We start from the raw sequence: 18,533 nt of genomic DNA, 5'->3' as shown, positions 1-18,533 counted from the left end.
GAGAGGGATGAAGAGAGGGAAGGATGAAAGGAATGAAGAGAGAAAGGAAGAGAAAGTGAGGGACGAACTGAGAAATTTATGGAGAAAGAATTGAAAGAGGGAGAAGATAGGGAGAGGGAGGGAAGGAAGAAGGAAAGAAGGAAGGAAGAAAGAAGAGAAAAAGAAGAAAGAAATGAAAGAAAAAGGAAAAAGGCATGAAAAACAGAAAAGGAAAATAAAACTGAAGAAAGAAGGGAAGCAGGGGAGAAGGTGATGGAAAAAAGAAAGGACGGAACAGAAAGTAAGTGGAAAGAAGACAGGAAGGAAGCATGTGTTAAATCAATAAATAATGACAAAAGAAAAATGAAGAATAAGATGCAGAATAAAAGAAAAGCCTAAACAAGATGAAAATAAAGGAGAGGTGTGAGGTACAGAGCAAAAGAGAGAAAGGGGTGCATGAGGAAAGAAGACAGTAACGTATGAAAAAAGGAAGAGAAAGAAGAGGCTGAGAAAGAGGAAGAGAAAGGAAGAGGATGAAACAAAATAAGATGAAAACAAAGAAAAGAGGAAAGGTGAAAGAGAAGAGAGATAAAAAGGGCTGTATGAGAAAAGATGAAAGGAAGGAAGAAGGAAGAGAAGAGGAACAAGAGAATGAGACAAAAAGATGAAAATGAAGAAAAGAGGGAAGGTAAGGGGGAAAGGGAAAAGGGTGAATAACGAAAGAATAAATGAACGAAGGAATGAGAGAAAGAGAAGGGGAAAGGGATGGACAAAAGGTGAAAACAAAAGAAGAGTAAAGGGGAAAGGAATGAGAGAAAAGAGTGCATAACGAAAAAATTGGAGAAGGAAGAAAAGAAAGAATCGGAAAGAGGAGAGAAGAGGAACAAGAAAAGAAAAGGCACGAGCAAAGAAGAGGAACGAGGAAAGAAGAGGAACGAAGAAGAAGAGGAAAGAGGGAAGAGCAAAGAGGAATGAAGAGGAAGAGGAGGAAGAGAAGGCCTGGACAACCTCGCTAACGTGACCTGTCTGCCAAAACCGATAGCGAGTGATGGGAGTGGCTGGCCTCCAGGGTAACTGTTTAATCTTGGGGATGTGGCCAGAGGGGAGGACTAGGAGGAGGAAGAGGAGGAGGAGGAGGAGGAGGAGGAAACATGGAAACATGGACTAGCAGGCAGCAGAAAGCCTGTTGGCTCTTTACTAGGCTGCCTGCGTTCAGTGATTCAATCAATCCGTTTGCCATAGGAGTGGCTTGCAGGGAAGGATTAAAGCACTTGTGTATCTACTCTTGGGAACGTTCAGTTCACTCCCGATGCAGCAAAGTGGCGATCAATGCGTTTCTTGAAGGAGTTGATGGTCTCTGCGCTAACCACTTCTGCAGGAAGGCTGTTCCAATGGCGAACAACTCTTCGAGAAATAACTCATCGCTTTGCTTGAATTGTTTTTCCGTTGTTTCTTGTTCTCAGGTTGGTTTGTAGCGTGAAGAGTTTGGAGTACTTAAAGACTTGTAGCATGTCTCCCCGCAGGCGTCTCTTTTCCAACGTGAAGAGGTTGAGTCGCTCGAGTCGCTCTTCATAGGGCTTCGTCCTCAGTGATGGTATCATCTTCGTGGCGCGGCGCTGTACTCTCTCAAGTAATTCAATGTCTTTCCTGTAATTAGGAGACCAGAATTGCACGGCGTATTCCAGGTGGGGCCTTACCAGCGAATTGTACAAGGATAACATAACTCCCGGCGTCTTGTATTCGAAGTTCCTCGATATGAACCCAAGCATTGTATTGGCTTTCTTACAGGCGGACTTGCAGTGTTTTATTTGTTTCAAGTCACTGCTGATGGTGACCCCGAGGTCTCTTTCCTCTTGCACAACATGTAGTGGTTCGCCACCCATGTGGTATGTGTGGTTGCTGTTTCTGGATCCGATATGCATTAGTTTACATTTGGCAGTGTTGAAGGACATCTGCCATTTTTCTGACCACCGAGTGATCTGGTCCAGTTCTCTGGATAATTTTGCAGTCTGCTGTTGTGAGGGCCTTCCCACCCACCTTTGTGTCGTCGGCAAATTTTGAAAGATTGGATTTCAATCCTAGTTCTAGGTCGTTGATATATATGATGAAAAGTATGGGTCCCAGCACTGACCCCTGTGGCACTCCACTTGTGACCGGGAACCACTCGGAGGCCTGTCCGTTGAGTACAACTCGTTGTTTTCTTCCAGTGAGCCAGTCCTTGATCCACGCTGTCAGATTGCCGCCTAATCCTGCCGACTTGAGTTCTTGAGGAGTCTTTCGTGGCACTTTGTCAAAGGCTTTCTGAAAGTCTAGATATATAACATCGCTGGGGATATGATTATCCCAGTTTTCATAGATACCTTGGAAGAAGTCCAATAAATTGGTTAAGCATGAGCGCTTGTTCCTGAAACCGTGCTGAGCATCGGAAATGATGTTGTTGTCTTCAAGGAACATAACGAGTTTGTCTCTGATGATCTTCTCGAGGATTTTTCCCGCCACAGAGGTCAGGCTGATTGGTCTGTAGTTTAGGGCCACACTTTTGTCTCCCTTTTTGTAGATCGGAGTTACATTCGCTTGCTTCCAGTCTTTTGGGACTTTGTTTTGTTGTAGTGACAGATTGTAGATGGTGGTGAGTGGCTTGAGGATTTGCTGCTTGAGTTCCTTGAGCAGCCTGGGTGACAAATCGTCGGGTCCGGTGGACTTGTTTGTCTCGAGTTTGTCTAGGTACTTCTTCACATCCCGCTCGTCGATTGTGGCAATTTCTAGGGGAGTGATTCCCATCGGTGGGGTAGGGCTCTCGGGTACGGACTGGGTTTTCTCGACCGTGAACACAGACGCAAAGTTTCTGTTTAGGATCTCGACCATTTGTCTGCTGTCCTGTGTTAGTACGTCACTTTCATCTTTTAAGGGACCGATATTGCTTTTTGTCTTCTTTTTGGTTCTTATATACGTGAAGAACTTTTTCGGGTTGGACTTGGCTTCGCGTGCAATTTGCTATTCATAGTCGCGTTTACGCTGGCGAATGAGTGTTCTGCAAGTTCTGAGGCTTTGATGGTATTGTTCGCGTGCCTCGTCAGTGCCGTTTTCTTTGAGCGAGTTGTATTTTCTCTTCTTTATATTAATCGCCCGTCGAACCTGGGTAGTCATCCATGGTGGGCTTGTGGCATTATTTGTTCTCCTTGTCTTCATGGGAGCAGTTGTTCTCTACCTCCAGGAGTTTGTTCTTGAAGCCATTCCACGCTCCGTCCACAGGAGTGTAGGTCATGGGTTCCCAAGTTGTCTGGGTTAGCAGCTCACGAGCGAAAATAAAATTGGCTCTTTTGTAGTCTGGAATCTTGGACGTGTTTTCGGTGAGTTCATGGTCTGTTCTGATCTTTAGGCGGATTAGGTGATGGTCGCAACCATCCAGTTTTTCGCCGACTTGACATTCACGTGTGAGATCTGAATCACTCACGAGTACTAGGTCTAATATGTTATTTTCCCTCGTCGGTCGGGTAACAATCTGAGTAAGAAAAGTGTCTTCTGACATTTCGAGCAATCTGTTACCCTCCCGATCTCCAATCATCGTGGTCCAGTCAATGTTGGCACAGTTTAAGTCCCCGAGGAGGAGGAGGACGAGGAGGAGGACGAGAAGGAGGAGGAGGAGGAGGAGAAGGAAGAAGAAGAGGAGGAGGAGGAGAAGGAAGAGGATAGAGAAAAGAAGAACATCAACAACAACAAAAACAACAAGAAGGAAAAGACGAAGAAAGAGAAAACGAACGATTTAGAGTGCCACAAAAAATCAATCACAATCAATGGGGGCATACGCCAGGGGGCGCGTTGCCTCACGCACCCATGGAGACTTGCCCGGGGGTCCCTCCGGGTGAATCTTAATTTAGGCTCCCTTCCCTTCCTGAGTACCTCCTGGCAGGATCTATCGACTTGCTGAAGTCACAAACTCCGTGGGCGTCCCCTTGGCCTCCTCCACTCAGGCTTGTCTCTTACAGAGACAACCCGGTGAGCAGGGTCGGCTTCTGGGTAGCGTGAGACGTATCCGTATAGCCGGAGTTGGCGTTGACGGACTGTGCAGATAATAAATGTCGAATCAGTCTCACGGAGTAGTCACCGGTTTGACACAAAGTCATTCCAGCGATATCCCATGATTCTCCGTAGACATTTATTACCAAAGGCATCAATCCACCTCTCCAAGTCCTAATTTGTTGTCCGTAGAGTAAGACTTGAAGATCCGGATTTTTGTCCTTCTACACAGGCATCGACAACGCCATATACTCGTGGTGAGCGAGTCCATAACACCGTGGGCCAGGCCAATCCGCCGTAAGATTCCTGGCGAGACTCACCGTTGTTATGAACTGCTATACCCAGGTATGTGAAATTTTCCGTGATCTCAGTGTCCTCGCCACACGCATGAACAAAAGGAGAGAGAAAAACTGAAGCAAAAGAAAGAAAGGAAAAAGACGAGGACGACGACGACGACCCCGACCAAAAAACAAAAGAGATCTTGAAGGAGGAGGAGGACGACAAAGGACCTGATGACACAGAAGAGGAGGAGGCGTGGGAGGAGGAGGAGGAAGAAGGAGCTGATGACGCAGAGGAGGTAGAGGCATGGGAGGAGGAAGAGGAGGAGGAAGGAGCTGAGGAGGTGGAGGCACGGGAGAAGGAGGAGGGGGAGGAGGTGTTCATTACGGGATACTTTCACTGTGTTATTGCAATTTCTCTAATGAGGAGGAGGAAGATAAGGAAGGAGCGAATGACACAGAGGAGTTAAGGTTCTCAGCCCTGGCTACGCGAGCCTCGAGGGGATACGTGAGGTAAGTCTTCGGGGTCCGAGCTTGTTCATAAAATACTCTCAGTACGGCGTCTCCAAGAAGTGGTGCAGTCTTCGCGTTGCAAGCGTCTTACACCTGACTTGTTCCTATTTACCAGAGAACACTGCTATTTTCATTTTCTTTTCATCTTTTATTTCCTTCATGCTCTTGTTCTAGTTCTTATTGTTGTTGTTTTCTCTTGTTCTTCTTGTTCTTATTGGTCTTGTTCCTCTTGCTCTTGTTCCTTTTGTTCTTATTTCTCTTGCTGTTCTTGTTTCTCTTCTGATGGTTGTTCTTCTTCCTCTTGTTCTTCTTGTTCTTGTTTCTTTTATTAGGAAGGTTGATAGGCAAAAAGGTAGGTAGGTGGGTAGGTTGAGAGGCAGTATGCAGGGAGAGAAAAACGGACTGAGGGGAGAGAGCGTACAAGAAAAAAATATATAAATCGTCGACCGAATATGCTCTGCTGACCTAGAAAAACACAACGATAACAGAGAAGACGAAAAACAAATATAGTAGAATAACACGAAGGGCGTAGGCAGGCGAAGAGGAGGGGAGGAGATGAAGCACACACACAAAAACACTTGTGGAATGGGAAAAAAGAGATAGAAATTTATAAATAGAGCAAAAGAAAAACTGTCGGTAAACTTAGACGCTTCCGCCTCTCCCACCAATAATCTCCAAAGGTCAAAGGAGAGGTAAAACAAATCCTGATAAGTATCATTTTCTCTTTCAAGTTACAGAGGCTTTGTCAAACTGGCACCAGGCTCATAAAACTACCCACTTCGGAAATGCCCACAACTCTTACGAAAGCCTTGTCATATTTGGGTGTTTGAGCGCCGAAATGTTCAAGTATATGACCCTGAGAGTGGACTGAGGAGAGAAACAGTACAAGTGGAAAGTATATAAATGGAAGTACAATCATAACAGCGGAGAAGAAAAATCAAATAGAGTAGAATAACATTAAGGGTGGAGGGAAACGAAAAGGAGAAGAGGAGAAGCAGGAAAAAAAACTTCGGTGGAGTGGGGAAAAAGAGAGACATTTATAGACACATTGAGAGCGAGAGATATCGAGAGAAAAATGAGTGTTTTGATAGTTTCAAGTGACTCAGGAGAGTGACCCCAAGATCCAACTTCGAAGGAAAGAAAAAGAGAAGATGAAAGAGAAAGGTAAGAAAAGACACGGTGAAACTGATAGACTTAAAAATAGAGAGAAGAAAAAAAGAAACAGCAGAGAGAACAGACATTGAGATAGACAGAGACAATGTAAAAGAGAGAGAGAGAGAGAGAGAGAGAGAGAGAGAGAGAGAGAGAGAGAGAGAGAGAGAGAGAGAGAGAGAGAGAGAGAGAGAGAGAGAGAGAGAGAGAGAGAGAGAGAGAGAGAGAGAGAGAGAGAGAGAGAGAGAGAGAGAGAGAGAGAGAGAGAGAGAGAGAGAGAGAGAGAGAGAGAAATATAAAAACAAAATGGGAAGGTCAATCGCAAAAGATCCAGGCACAGGTATGCATCAGGAGGAAGGGAAGGAAAAAAGCAGAGGTACGAGGAGGAGGAGGCGAGGAGGAGGAGGAGGAAGAAGAGGAGGAGGAGGAGGAGGAGGAGGAGGAGGAGGAGGAGGAGTACAAAGGTAAGCAAACAGCAACAGACCTCTTGGCCCTAACTAAGCTGTTTGTTGTTGCTACCATCTACTCTAATCTATGAGTCAGAGACACAGGACAGCAAAGACGTGAGATGCATACTCCATACGAAGGCGGACAAGGCCCCTGTATATGGATAGCAACTGCGCGGGGGAGAAGAACTGGCGGAGACAATACAGAACGCCCAACCTCGAGGAAGCTGATTTAGCGAGAGAGATGTGAAGTTTCCAGTTGAGATTTTGAGTTAAGGATACACCGAGGATATTTAGTGTTGAAGAAGGTGACAGCTGAGTGTTGTCGAAGAAGAGGGGATAGGTGTTTGGAAGATTGTGTCGAGTTGATAGGTGGAAAAATTTTGTTTTTGAGGCATTGAAGGACACAAGGTTCCTTCTACCCCAATCGGAAATGATAGCAAGGCCTAAGGTTAAGCGTTCTGCAGCCTCCTGTCTGGAGTCATGTACTTCCTGTTGGGATGGCCTTCTATTGAAAGAAGTTGAATAATGCAGAGTGGAGTCGTCGGCGTAAGAGTGGACAGGACAGTTTGTTATGGATAGAAGATCATTGATGAATAACAGGAAGAGAGTGGGTGATAGGGCAGAGCCCTGTGGAACACCACTGTTGATAGGTTTAGGGGAAGAACAGTGACCGTTTACCACCGCAAAGATAGAACGGGCGGAAAGGAAACTGGAGATAAAGGAACAGAGAGAGGCATAGAATCCGAAAGAGGGCAGTTTAGAAAGCAAAGACTTGTGCTAGACCCTATCGAAGGCTTTCGTTATGTCTAGCGCAACAGAGAAAGTTTCACCGAAACGGCTAAGAGAGGATAACCAAGAATTAGTTAAGAGAGCAAGAAGATCGCCAGTAGAACGCCCCTTGCGGAACCCATACTGGCGATCGGATAGAAGGTTAGAAGTGGAGAGGTGCTTTTGAATCTGCCGGTTAAGGATTGATTCAAAAGCTTTAGATAGACAGGAAAGTAAAGCTATAGGGCGGTAGTTTGAGGGACTGGAACGGTCACCCTTCTTAGGCACAGGCTGTACAAAGGCATACTTCCAGCAGGAAGGAAAGGTAGATGTTGATAGGAAGAGACGAAAGAGTTTGACCAGGCAGGTTGTCAGCACAGAAGCACAGTTTTTAAGGACAATAGGAGGCATTCCATTAGGTCCATAAGCCTTCTGAGAGTTGAGGCCAGAGAGAGCATAGAAGACATCGTTCTTAAGAATCTTAATAACATTGCGAGGCTGCCTGCTTTCAGTGATTAATCAGTCCGTTAGCCACAGGAGTGACCTGTGGAGAGGATCAAAGCACTTCTGTACGTATTCGTGGATACATTCAGTTCACTCCCGACGCAGCAAAGTGATGGCCAATGCGATTTTTGAAGGAGTTTATTGTTTCCGCGCCAACAACTCCTGCAGGAAGGCTGTTCCAGTGGAGGACGACTCTGTTCGAGTTTGGAGTTTGGAGTGATCAACATTGCTGAGCATGTTCTTGTTCCTCACTATGAACCCGAGCATAGTATTGGCTTTTTTGGGGTCGGACTTGCAGTGTTTTGTGTGTTTCATGTTACTGCTGATAGTGACCCCGAGGTCTCTTTCCTCCTGCATTGCCTGTAGTGGTTCCCGATCCATGTAGTATGTGTGGTTACTTTTTCTGGACGTGAAATGCATCAATTTACATTTGTTAGAGTTAATTAAAGGACATTTGCCATTTTTCTGACCAATGCGTGATCTGCCAGAGGTCTCTCTGAATAATTTCCAAGTCTGCTGGCGTGAGGGCCTTTCCACCCACCTTGGTGTCGTCAGAAAATTCAGAAAGGGTAGATTTCGATCCTAGTTCTAGATCGTTGATATATATATAATAAAGAGAATGGATCCCAGCACCGACCCCTGTGGCACTCCAATTGTGACGGGAGCCTCGGAGACCTGCCCGTTGGGTACAACTTTTTGCTCTCTTCCACTGAGTCAATCTTTTATCCTTGCAGTCAGATCAGGAGAAGAAGTACGAGAAGGAAGATAACGACAAGGAGGAGAAGAAGGAAAATAACAAATCTAGACATGATACCTAAAACCAGAAAGAGCAAAGACCAGCACTCAGCAACAACACACACACACACACACACACACACACACACACACACCAACAACAACAACAACAACAATAACAATAACAATAGCAACAACCACACACACACACACACACACACACACACACAACAACAACAACAACAACAATAACAATAACAACAACAACAACCACACACACACACACACACACACACACACACACACACACACACACACACACACACACACACACACACACACAACAACAACAACAACAACAACAACAACAACAACAATAACAGCAATAACAACCGCACACACAACCACACACACACACACACACACACACACACACACACACACACACACACACACACACACACACACACACACCAACGCCCCTACCCAGCCCCCTTCACCCCAGCCCCACACTAACAACCCCTTCTCCTTCACCTCACTAACACATGACACCCATCCACACCAGATACTCCCAACCTGGATATCTGTGGCTCAATGTCCCTCGGCAGGCGCGTGAGGCCGAGGCGCTGACACTTGATGCTGATGTCCCGACACTCACACTGCGGGGCCGAGGACGAGCACGAGAAGGCTGCGGCGAGAGGAGGAGGAGGAGGAGGAGGAGGAGGAGGAAAATAATAACTTTAACCTTACAATATTTAACAAGCAAAAGGAAACACACACACACACACACACACACACACACACACACACACACACACACACACACACACACACACACAGACACACAGACACACACAGAATCATGACTCAATGGCGTAATAAACTGATAAAGGGAAGAGAGAGAGAGAGAGAGAGAGAGAGAGAGAGAGAGAGAGAGAGAGAGAGAGAGAGAGAGAGAGAGAGAGATGCAGTTATTGATGTTTGTGACTTTATCTCTCTCTCAGTGCGTGTTCTTTGAGGCGAGTCAGAGATCAAAGGAAGAAGAACGAGCAATTTGACTTAAGGAGAGAGAGAGAGAGAGAGAGAGAGAGAGAGAGAGAGAGAGAGAGAGAGAGAGAGAGAGAGAGAGAGAGAGAGAGAGAGAGAGAGAGAGAGAGAGAGAGAGAGAGAGAGACAAACAGAAAGACAGACACACACACACACACACACACACACACACACACACACACACACACACAACAAAATCGGGTATATAACACAGCAAAGCAAAGAAGGAAAGTAACAGACAAGGAAAATAAAACCTAAAGAGTAAGGGGGAAAGAAAAGTCGATAATACAAATAAATAAAACAAACCGGAAAATCTCGACGCATGACAAAAGAAAACAAAAATAAACACAAAAAAAAATAAGAGAAACAATAAAACAACCAAATTACGGAATAAGAAGAAACATAAAACGAAAAAATCAGAGACAGGGAGAGCGATAATTGTGATACAAAAAGGAGAAAAAAATCGAGGAACAAAAAGCAGCAGAATAAACAATTATAAAGAAGAAGGAAAATACAGAGTTACCAAAAGAAGAAGAAAAAAAACGAGGAACCAAAAGAAGGAAAAAGAACGACGAACAAAAGGAAGAAGGAAAAAGAACAGTAAACCCCAAAGAAGAAAGGAAAAACGAACCAGTAACAAAGAGCAACAGAATAAAAAAAAAACTAAAAAAGGTAACACCAACAACACCAACAACAACATCCAGGCAGCACAAGACACGTACGGCAGTGGTCCTCGTCGTCCCAGGTGAGCGGGCACTGCACCTGGCCGTCAGCACAGGTGGGAGGGGGGAGACACGGCCCAGGAGTCACACTTCCAGAGGCCTGGCCTGCACACGTGTTCCGCTGTGGTGGTGGTGGTGGTGATCGTGTTGGAGGTGGTAAGGAGGAGGAGGAGGAGGAGGAGGAGGAGGAGGAGGAGGAGGAGGAGGAGGAGGAGGAGGAGCAAAACAAAGAGAATGAAAACAAAGATAAGGAAAAGGAGAAAGATATAGAATGAGAAAGAGAAAGAAAAGAGGAAGACGAGGAGGAGGAGGAGGAGGAGGAGGAGGAGGAGGAGGAGGAGGAGGAGGAGGAGGAGGAGGAGCAAGAGAAGGAGGAGGAGGAGGAGGAGGAGGAGGAGGAGAAGATAGAGGGAGTACAGGAGGAGGAGAAGAAGGAGGTAGTAGAGGAAAAGGAGGTGGGAGGGAGGAAAACATTAGTATATCAATTTTGCAAAGTAAGTTTTCATAAGTTTGCTCTCCCCAAAATCTTCTTTAATCACAGTTAAATGAAAGTGTGGAAATTGGACGCAAATTTGGTAATGTACGACCAATAAAATACATGAAGGGAAAGAGAGGCAACAAGGAAGACAGCAACGTGGGGACCCAAAATTTATGCTGACAAGTAATGAAAGAAGAGCTACAGAGTGTAAGACGAGCTATAGATGTTTAAAAGATGGAAATAATAGCTGTAGAAGTTTAAAGTACCAAGGAAGATAACAACCTGGGGACCCGAAATTGATGTTAATAAGAAGGGAAAGAATAGCGATAGTGTAAAAATAGGTATATGTGTTTAAATGATAGAAAGAATGGCTATAAATGTTTAAGATATCAGGAAACTTACACAAAATAAAGATATACATGAAAATATTATATACAGAAGGCACAGAAGTCGAAGAAATAATATATAGAGAAAATTGTTTGAATGTATAAAAATAAATATAACATCTGATGTACAAAAATAAAAATAAATAAGTACACAGAGAAAGGAGCAAAGAAACAATAGAAATTAACAAAGAGAAGGTAACAAAAGGAGAGCGTGAATAGAAACAGAAAACCAAATTAAAAAGAAAGCAGAGAGAGAGAGAGAGAGCGAGAAAACAAATAAGAGAGAACGTAAATAAAGAAATGAATTAAGAAGAAGGGTAAAAGGAAAAAAACAGAAAGAGCGAGATAAAGGAAACAAAAAAGAGAATGTAGATTGAAACCGTGAACAGAGAAGCAAGTTAAGAGGAAAATTAAATAAGAAAAATGGTAAGGAAAGTTAAAAGGAAAAAATGAAAAAAAAGAATAAGAGAAAACAAATCAGAAAGAACGTACATGAATGAAAGAAAAAGTGAACTGAAAAGAAAGTTAAAGGGAAAAATGCAAGAAAAAGGGGAAAAAAATGGAGAACGAATCACAGAAAACAAAAAAGGGAGATCGTAAATTAAAAAAAAGATTAAGTGAATTGAGAAGAAAGATAAAAGGAAAAAACAAATTAGAAAAAGCAAAAAAACGAAAGTAAACAGGAAAAAGTAGAAAAAGAGAATTAGAGACAACAAACAAGAGAACGTATATAAAAAAAGAACATGAATTGAGAATAAAGTCAAAAATGAAAGAGCATAAGAATATGAATAAGAGAGATCAAAGAGAAGGTCAAAAGGAAAAGAAAAGAGAAGGCATAAAAGAATACAAATAATAAAGAATATAAATAGAAATAGAAGATTAATTGAAAAGGAAGTTAAAAGGAAAAAAGATATAAAACAAGAAATCAAAGGCGCGCTAATAGGTTGCAGAGGAAATGAATGAAAGTGTTTGTGAAAGGTTAAAAAAAAAATTCTACTCGAGACGTCTTGCTTCATGATGTACTGTCAAAACAATTCTCTCTCTCTCCTTATTTCTTTCCATTATCTCCCTCCCTCTTCTTACTCTTGTTTTTCCTTTCATCCCTCTTCCTTCTTTTACCACTGTTCGTCATCTTCCTCTTTTACTTATTCCTCTTTTCATATCTTTTTATTTTCCTATTCCTGTCTTTCTCTCCCCTCCTTCCCTTCTATATTACGAAGGTGGTTGTTTTACTTTGCTTTGCTCTCTCATTCATGCAGACGATAACAGAAACTTTAACGTGAAAACACCTACTTCCACACTCTCTCTCTCTCTCTCTCTCTCTCTCTCTCTCTCTCTCTCTCTCTCTCTTTGTACCTATACCTCTCGCTTTTCTCCTTTCCTCTCCTTATAACTGGGCCGAAACAGGATACATTTCCCTTCAGAGTAAATGAAACCTGCTTTGCAATCTCCGTAGACTTTTCAAAACATGTAATTTTTGTACCTTTCTTAATACAGGTTTCTTTTCTTAATCATTATCTATTGTTACAAAGTTTTTTCCCTTCTTAAACACACACACACACACACACACACACACACACACACACACACACACACACACACACACACTAACACTAATACTAACACACACACACTAACACACACACTAACACTAACACACACAAACACACACACACACTAACACTAACACACACACACACACACACACACACACACACACACACACACACACACACACACACACACAAACACAAAGGCGCACACACACAAACAAGCTTTCTCAGGCAAAATCATAATACCTGAGAGCCAACGTGAGCGATCACATTTTGTTTACCAGGTGGAAGGAGGGAGGGATAGAGAGGGAGAGAGGGAGAGTGCGAGGGAGGAAGAGAGAGAGAGAGAGAGAGAGAGAGAGAGAGAGAGAGAGAGAGAGAGAGAGAGAGAGAGAGAGAGAGAGAGAGAGAGAGATAGAGAGAGAGAGAGAGAGAGAGAGAGAGAGAGAGAGAGAGAGAGAGAGAGAGAGAGAGAGAGAGAGAGAGAGAGAGAATGTAAAGATAAACAGAATAAGAAAGAAAAAAACAGAGATAAATAAAACAAAATGGTGAGAGAAAGAGAGAAAGTAAAGAGAAACAGAAAAAAGAAAAAAACAAAAAATATATGGTGACAGACAAAAAGGAAAATCAGAAATGGTGTGAGAGAAAAAGAAAGAATAAGAGAAAAAGATACAGACAACGAACAAGTGGGCGGTAGGGGCACTAGGGCGGACACACACACTCACAGCAGTTCAGGAGGTGGGAGTGGTCGGCGCACGCGAGTCTGTGGGTGGCGGAGGCGTCGCAGAGGTAGACCGAGGAGATGCACTGCCCGCTGCTGCACCTGAATTGGCCCTCACCACACGGCGCCCGCACTGGGATTGGGAGGAGGTAGAAGAGAATGAGGATGATAATGATGATGATGAGGGGAGGAGGAGAAGGAGGGAGAGAAGGACGAGAAAGAGGAGGAAAGAAAGAAGACAGAAGCAATAAGAAAACATAAGCATAGCATAGTAATAGTCAAAATTATAGGGGAAGAATTAGAAAAAGGAGGAGAACAAGGAAGAGATGATGATGGTTAAAGGAGGAAGAGGAGGAAGAGGAGGAAGAGGAGGAGGAGGAGGAAGAGGATGAGAAGGAGATGATGGTAAGAGGAGAAATGGGAAATGATGAGGGGGAGAATAAAGTTGGAGGAGAGGGAGCAGATGGAAGAAGGAGGAGGAGGAGGAGAAGGAGAAGAAGGAGGAGGAAGAGGAGATGGAAATGATGATGGTATAAGAAGGAATGGGAAATGGAGGGGGAGAAACTATATGTAGAGGAAAGGGAGCAGAAGGAACCAGTCAATCTGATCAACTCCTAGACGCAACACACACATGCACCTTTCCACGCAACACCAATATCTTCCCTCCTTCCTCCTGTCCCATCACCAGAACTATTCAACACAAACCTGTCTCTGCTGCTGGTGTCCGACGAGCAACACACAAGTTCCGGGTTCATTAGCTAACGAGTTCTGCCTCTAGTGTCCGCCAGTTTTTTATTGGTATTCCTCGGTCGTGTAAGCCAAAACAACAATGGCGATTCAGTGAAATTCTCTCAAGTTCTGTATTCTCTGTTTACTGGACAAGGCAGTTTGGATTCTGATTCGCTTGCCTCTGCCGTTCACGTGCTGGTTTGATGAGGAATGATAAGTAGATTTTGGTATATATTTTGTCATCTTGTTGAATCCTATCTATTTATCGTTATATCATATTCTCTGCCTGTCTATCAGTCTGTCCGTCTGTATATTTGTCTCTCTGCCTGCTGCCTCTCTTCTGTCTTTCTCTCTGTCTCTCCCTGTCTGTCTGTTGTCTCTGTCTCTTGTTTAGCCTTTCTCTCTGTCTTCCCTGTCTGTCTCTCTCTCTCTCTCTCTCTCTCTCTCTCTCTCTCTCTGCCAGCGTCCCTAACTTCGGCTCCTCTCTGTCGGTTCACAAGTTTCTCACACGACATCACGGTTCTCCCAGGAATAACACTACAGAAGAAGCAATACCTTTCCTGGCGTCTAAACTCGCTTCTTATCTTTCCACATTCAGTCTTCGGCCTCGAGAAACAAAATTGATGAAAAAAATAGAGCACATCATTTGAGTGAACTCGAACACAATCAATCACACTCGACTATCCTTCATAAGAGAGAGATTTGGGTGCAGGAAAGGAGGAGGAGGAGGAGAAGGAGGAGGAGGAGGAGGAGGAGGAGGAGGAGGAGGAGGAGGAGGAGGAGGAAGGAGGAGGAGGAGGAGGAGGAGGAGGAGGAGGAGGAGGAGGAGGAGGAGGAAAAGGAGGAGGAGACGGATGTGGTGGTGGTGGGACAATTATTAGAGAGATAAAAACAAAAATAAAAAGATTGAAAATAGATGGAAATAGCTGGGAAAAGATGGAAAATAGATGGAAAAGCTGGAAAAAGAAAACAGATGTAAAGAAAATAGATGGAAAACGATGGACAATAGAAAAAAAGATTAAGATGGAAAAGATAGGTACTGTGATTTTGATAGGAAAAGTTAAGAAGCGGAAAAAAAAGAAAGAGAGAGGAGGTAGAGAGATGAAAACAGAAAACAGAAAAATACAAAAGATATGATGATTCGAGGTCCACAGTTTCTTCGAAGGCAGAGATGGAAGGGAAAGAGTAGGGTGATGGTGGTGTTGGTGGTAGTGGAGGAGGAGGAGGAGGAGGAGGAGGAGGTATTAAAGGAGAGGAAAGTAAATAAAAATGGAGATTATCATGAATAGTCTGCGTTTTTTTCGTTTTTTTTAGGCATGGTGTGCAAGGGTAAGGGAGGAGGAGGAGTAGGAGGAGAAGGAGAGTAGAGGAGAGAAGAGGAGAGGAGAGGAGAGGATAGAAGGGAAGAGGAGAGGAGGACGAGAATAATGATGATGATGAAGAGGAGGATAAAGAGGAGGAGAAAGAGGAAGAGGAGGAGGAAGAGGAGAGGAAAGGGACAGTAAGCCGGAATAGAGGAGGAAAGAAGAGGGATATTGATAGGAATTTTCAGAGTTGTAGGGAACTAGAGTTGCTAAAGGAAACTGAGAAAGAGGAAAAGGAGACGATAAAAGATAAATGTACATGAAAAAACATAGAAAGAAAATAATAAAAAACACCAGCAACAAAGACAAAAAATGAGAAGAAAAGATGAAAAGGTAACTAAATGCACAGGAAAATAAAACAAAAAGCACAACACCAGAAATCAAGAATAAATAAAGACAAAACAAATTCAAAACCAACCACAACACCCTCAAAACCAACAACAAAACAAAACAACAACAACAATGCACCAAAAAATGCGTTTCCATATCGAGAGGCTGAAGGACCTGGTATGTGGTCTTGAGTGTGCAGTGTCAGTCTAACAACGGTTCAGTGTGCTCAGCCCCCCTGAGGACCCTGTAGAGCTTTGGAATACCTTCAAATGTGAGACTCTGTGAGCTCCAAAGTGCACGAGGAGAGAGAGAGGGAGAAAGGAGGTATGTCAAAGGTCTTGCTGAGGAAGGGAGCGAGTAGAGAAGAAGATAGAGAAAGAGGAGGTAAACGAAAGATTAAGGGAGAATGAGGGCAAAGAGAAAGAAAGGAACAGGGAAGGAAAGTAAGATAGAGAAGGAATGGAGAGGAGGAATTTTGAAGTAAGGGAGGAATAGAAGAAATGGAAAAGGAGAAAGGTTGAAGTAAGGAAGGAAGAAGGAAGAGAGAGAATGAAGATGGAAGTAAGGAGAGGAGAAGGAAAGGAGAGAGGAGGAAGATGGATGTAAAGTAGGAATAAAGGAGGAAAATGAGGGAAAAAAGGAGAGGAGGAAGATGGAGGAATGGAAAGGTTAAGAAAGAGAAAGAGAGTAGAGAAAAAGGAGGAACATGGAAAATAGGGAGAGGAAAAAAGAGGAAAACAAGGGAGAAAGGAAGAAAATGGAGGAAAGGAAGGATGAAGGGAAGGAAGGAAAGGAGGAAGATGGAGGTAAAGAAGGATTAAGAGAAAGAAAGAAGGTAGAGAAAGGAAGAATAAGGAAGAGATAAAGAAGGTAGAGACGCAGGAAGGAAAACGGAGGTAAGGGAAGGAAATAAGGGAGAGAAGTGAGGGAAGAAGGAAGGAAGAAAGGACGAATGAATGGGAAAGAAAGTTGAAGATAAAGTAAGAGAGGATGATGATGAAAGGAAAGAAGAAAGACAAGATTGAAGGAAGGAAAGAGAAAAGGAGGAGGAAGAACGAAAAAAAGATGATAAAAGGGAGATAAAAAAAAATAGGTAAGGGAGATTTAAGGGAGTGAAAAAAAGGTGGAGCAGAAAGATGGAAGAAAACAGATAAGGGAGAAAAAATATGAAGGGAGAAGGAAAGGAGGCAAAAGAGGTAAGAAGGAAAGAGGGAAGCGATGGAGGAAATAAGAAACAAGGAGAGAAAGAAGGAAGAAGGAGATAATGATGGAACGGAAGAAAGGAGGTAAAGAAGAATTGAGAGAGAGAGAGAGAGAGAGGGGAAGTATAAAAAAACGACTAAACGAGAAGTAGGGAAGCAGGAAAAGAGAAATGAAGGAAAGAAAGCGTGAAGAGAAGAGAGGAAGGAGGGGGAAGGGAGGAGGAGAATAATAGAGGGAACAAATGATTGAGAGAGGGACGAATATCCGATAAAAAGAAAACATGATTGAAACGAAAAGGGAAAAATTGAAGAAGGAATAAAGGAAGGAGAAAGCGAACGAGGGAGGATGGGAAAAATAATAAAGAAGGAAGGAAAAAGAGAATATAGGTCAAGTGAGGTTGAAGGGAGGAAGGAACGAAGGGAGAAGAGAAAAAATGAGAAATGAGGAGAGGGAGGAGGAAAAAGGGAGAGGGAAAGGAGGGAGAAGAAAAAAGATTGAATACGTGATTGAAATGAAAGGGGGATAAGGAGGAACAAGAAAAAGATATTAAAGAGAGAGAAGGAAGGAATAGGGGAAGGAAGAAGAGGGGAAGTAAGTGATGATAAGGAGGATTGGAGAGACGGAAAAAGATGGAACAGAAAATAAGGTAAGGAGAGAAGACGAAGATGAGAAAAATGAGATAGAGAAAAAATGAAAGAAGGGGAAGGAGAAGAAAAAAAGATGGGAAGGAAGAGGAGGAGAATTAAGTGATAAGGAGAGGTGGAGAGACGGAGAAAAAAAGGAGGAAGAGGAGAGGGAAAACAAAGAAGATAAAGATGAGGAAGAAAAAGAATGAAAGAAGAAGGAGGAGGAGGAGGAAGGGAATGAAAAGCGAAGGAAGAAAGAAGCCAAGTGAAAAAGGTGAAAGAAGGACAAAGGAAAGAGAAAAAGGAGGCGAGAGAGAAGGCAGGAAAGAAAGAAGAAAGATCAGGTTGAAAGAAGGAAGATGAAAAGAAAAGACGAAGCAGAAAAAGTAGGACAGGAAAGAACGAGGAGGAAACGAAGGAAGCAAGGAGAGACGGAAAGAAAGAACGAAAACAGGTGGAGGAAAGATAGAAAAAGAAAGAGGTATAATTTGATGTATGGATATCATGAGGAAGGGAAAGCAGAAGAGATACAATACAGGTGGAAAGAAGGAATAAAGGAAGGAAGGAGAGAAGTTGAGATGAAAAAAGGGAGGAAAAGAGCGGAGATAATTACCGAGAGAGAGCGAGAGAGAATCGATTAAGTTTTTATATTCCTTCTTTATCGTCACTAATTCAGTCTTTAATTTGTTTCCGGAAATGTTGTGGGCGAAATCAGTTTTCTCTCTCTCTCTCTCTCTCTCTCTCTCTCTCTCTCTCTCTCTCTCTCTCTCTCTCTCTCTCTCTCTCTCTCTCTCTCTCTCTCTCTCTCTCTCTCACACACACACACACACACACACACACACACACACACACACACACACACTCAAAAGGAGTCCAAAAAAGAACCAACTACTTCTGGACTTCAATCAATCAACTCTCTCTCTCTCTCTCTCTCTCTCTCTCTCTCTCTCTCTCTCTCTCTCTCTCTCTCTCTCTCTCT

General features: G+C 43.3%; 1 protein-coding gene across 1 annotated transcript in view; it reads right to left on the bottom strand.

Moving 5' to 3' along the window:
* Positions 1-7,675: 7,675 nt before the first annotated feature.
* The window catches only part of LOC126992331 (G-protein coupled receptor GRL101-like), a 170,712-nt gene continuing 159,854 nt past the window's right edge, over positions 7,676-18,533 (bottom strand). Inside the window, exons 12-13 of the mRNA XM_050851016.1 lie at positions 8,972-9,083; positions 7,676-7,700 (exon numbers count right to left, since the gene is read on the bottom strand). Of these exons, the coding sequence (XP_050706973.1) occupies positions 7,676-7,700; positions 8,972-9,083 (137 nt within the window). The remainder of the gene's footprint in view (positions 7,701-8,971; positions 9,084-18,533) is intronic.

This window comes from Eriocheir sinensis, unplaced genomic scaffold, assembly GCF_024679095.1.
Source record: "Eriocheir sinensis breed Jianghai 21 unplaced genomic scaffold, ASM2467909v1 Scaffold446, whole genome shotgun sequence".
Classification (NCBI taxonomy): Eukaryota; Metazoa; Arthropoda; class Malacostraca; order Decapoda; family Varunidae; genus Eriocheir; species Eriocheir sinensis.
Note: the sequence above shows the minus strand (reverse complement) of the source record. Positions and strands in the feature narration are given on the sequence as shown.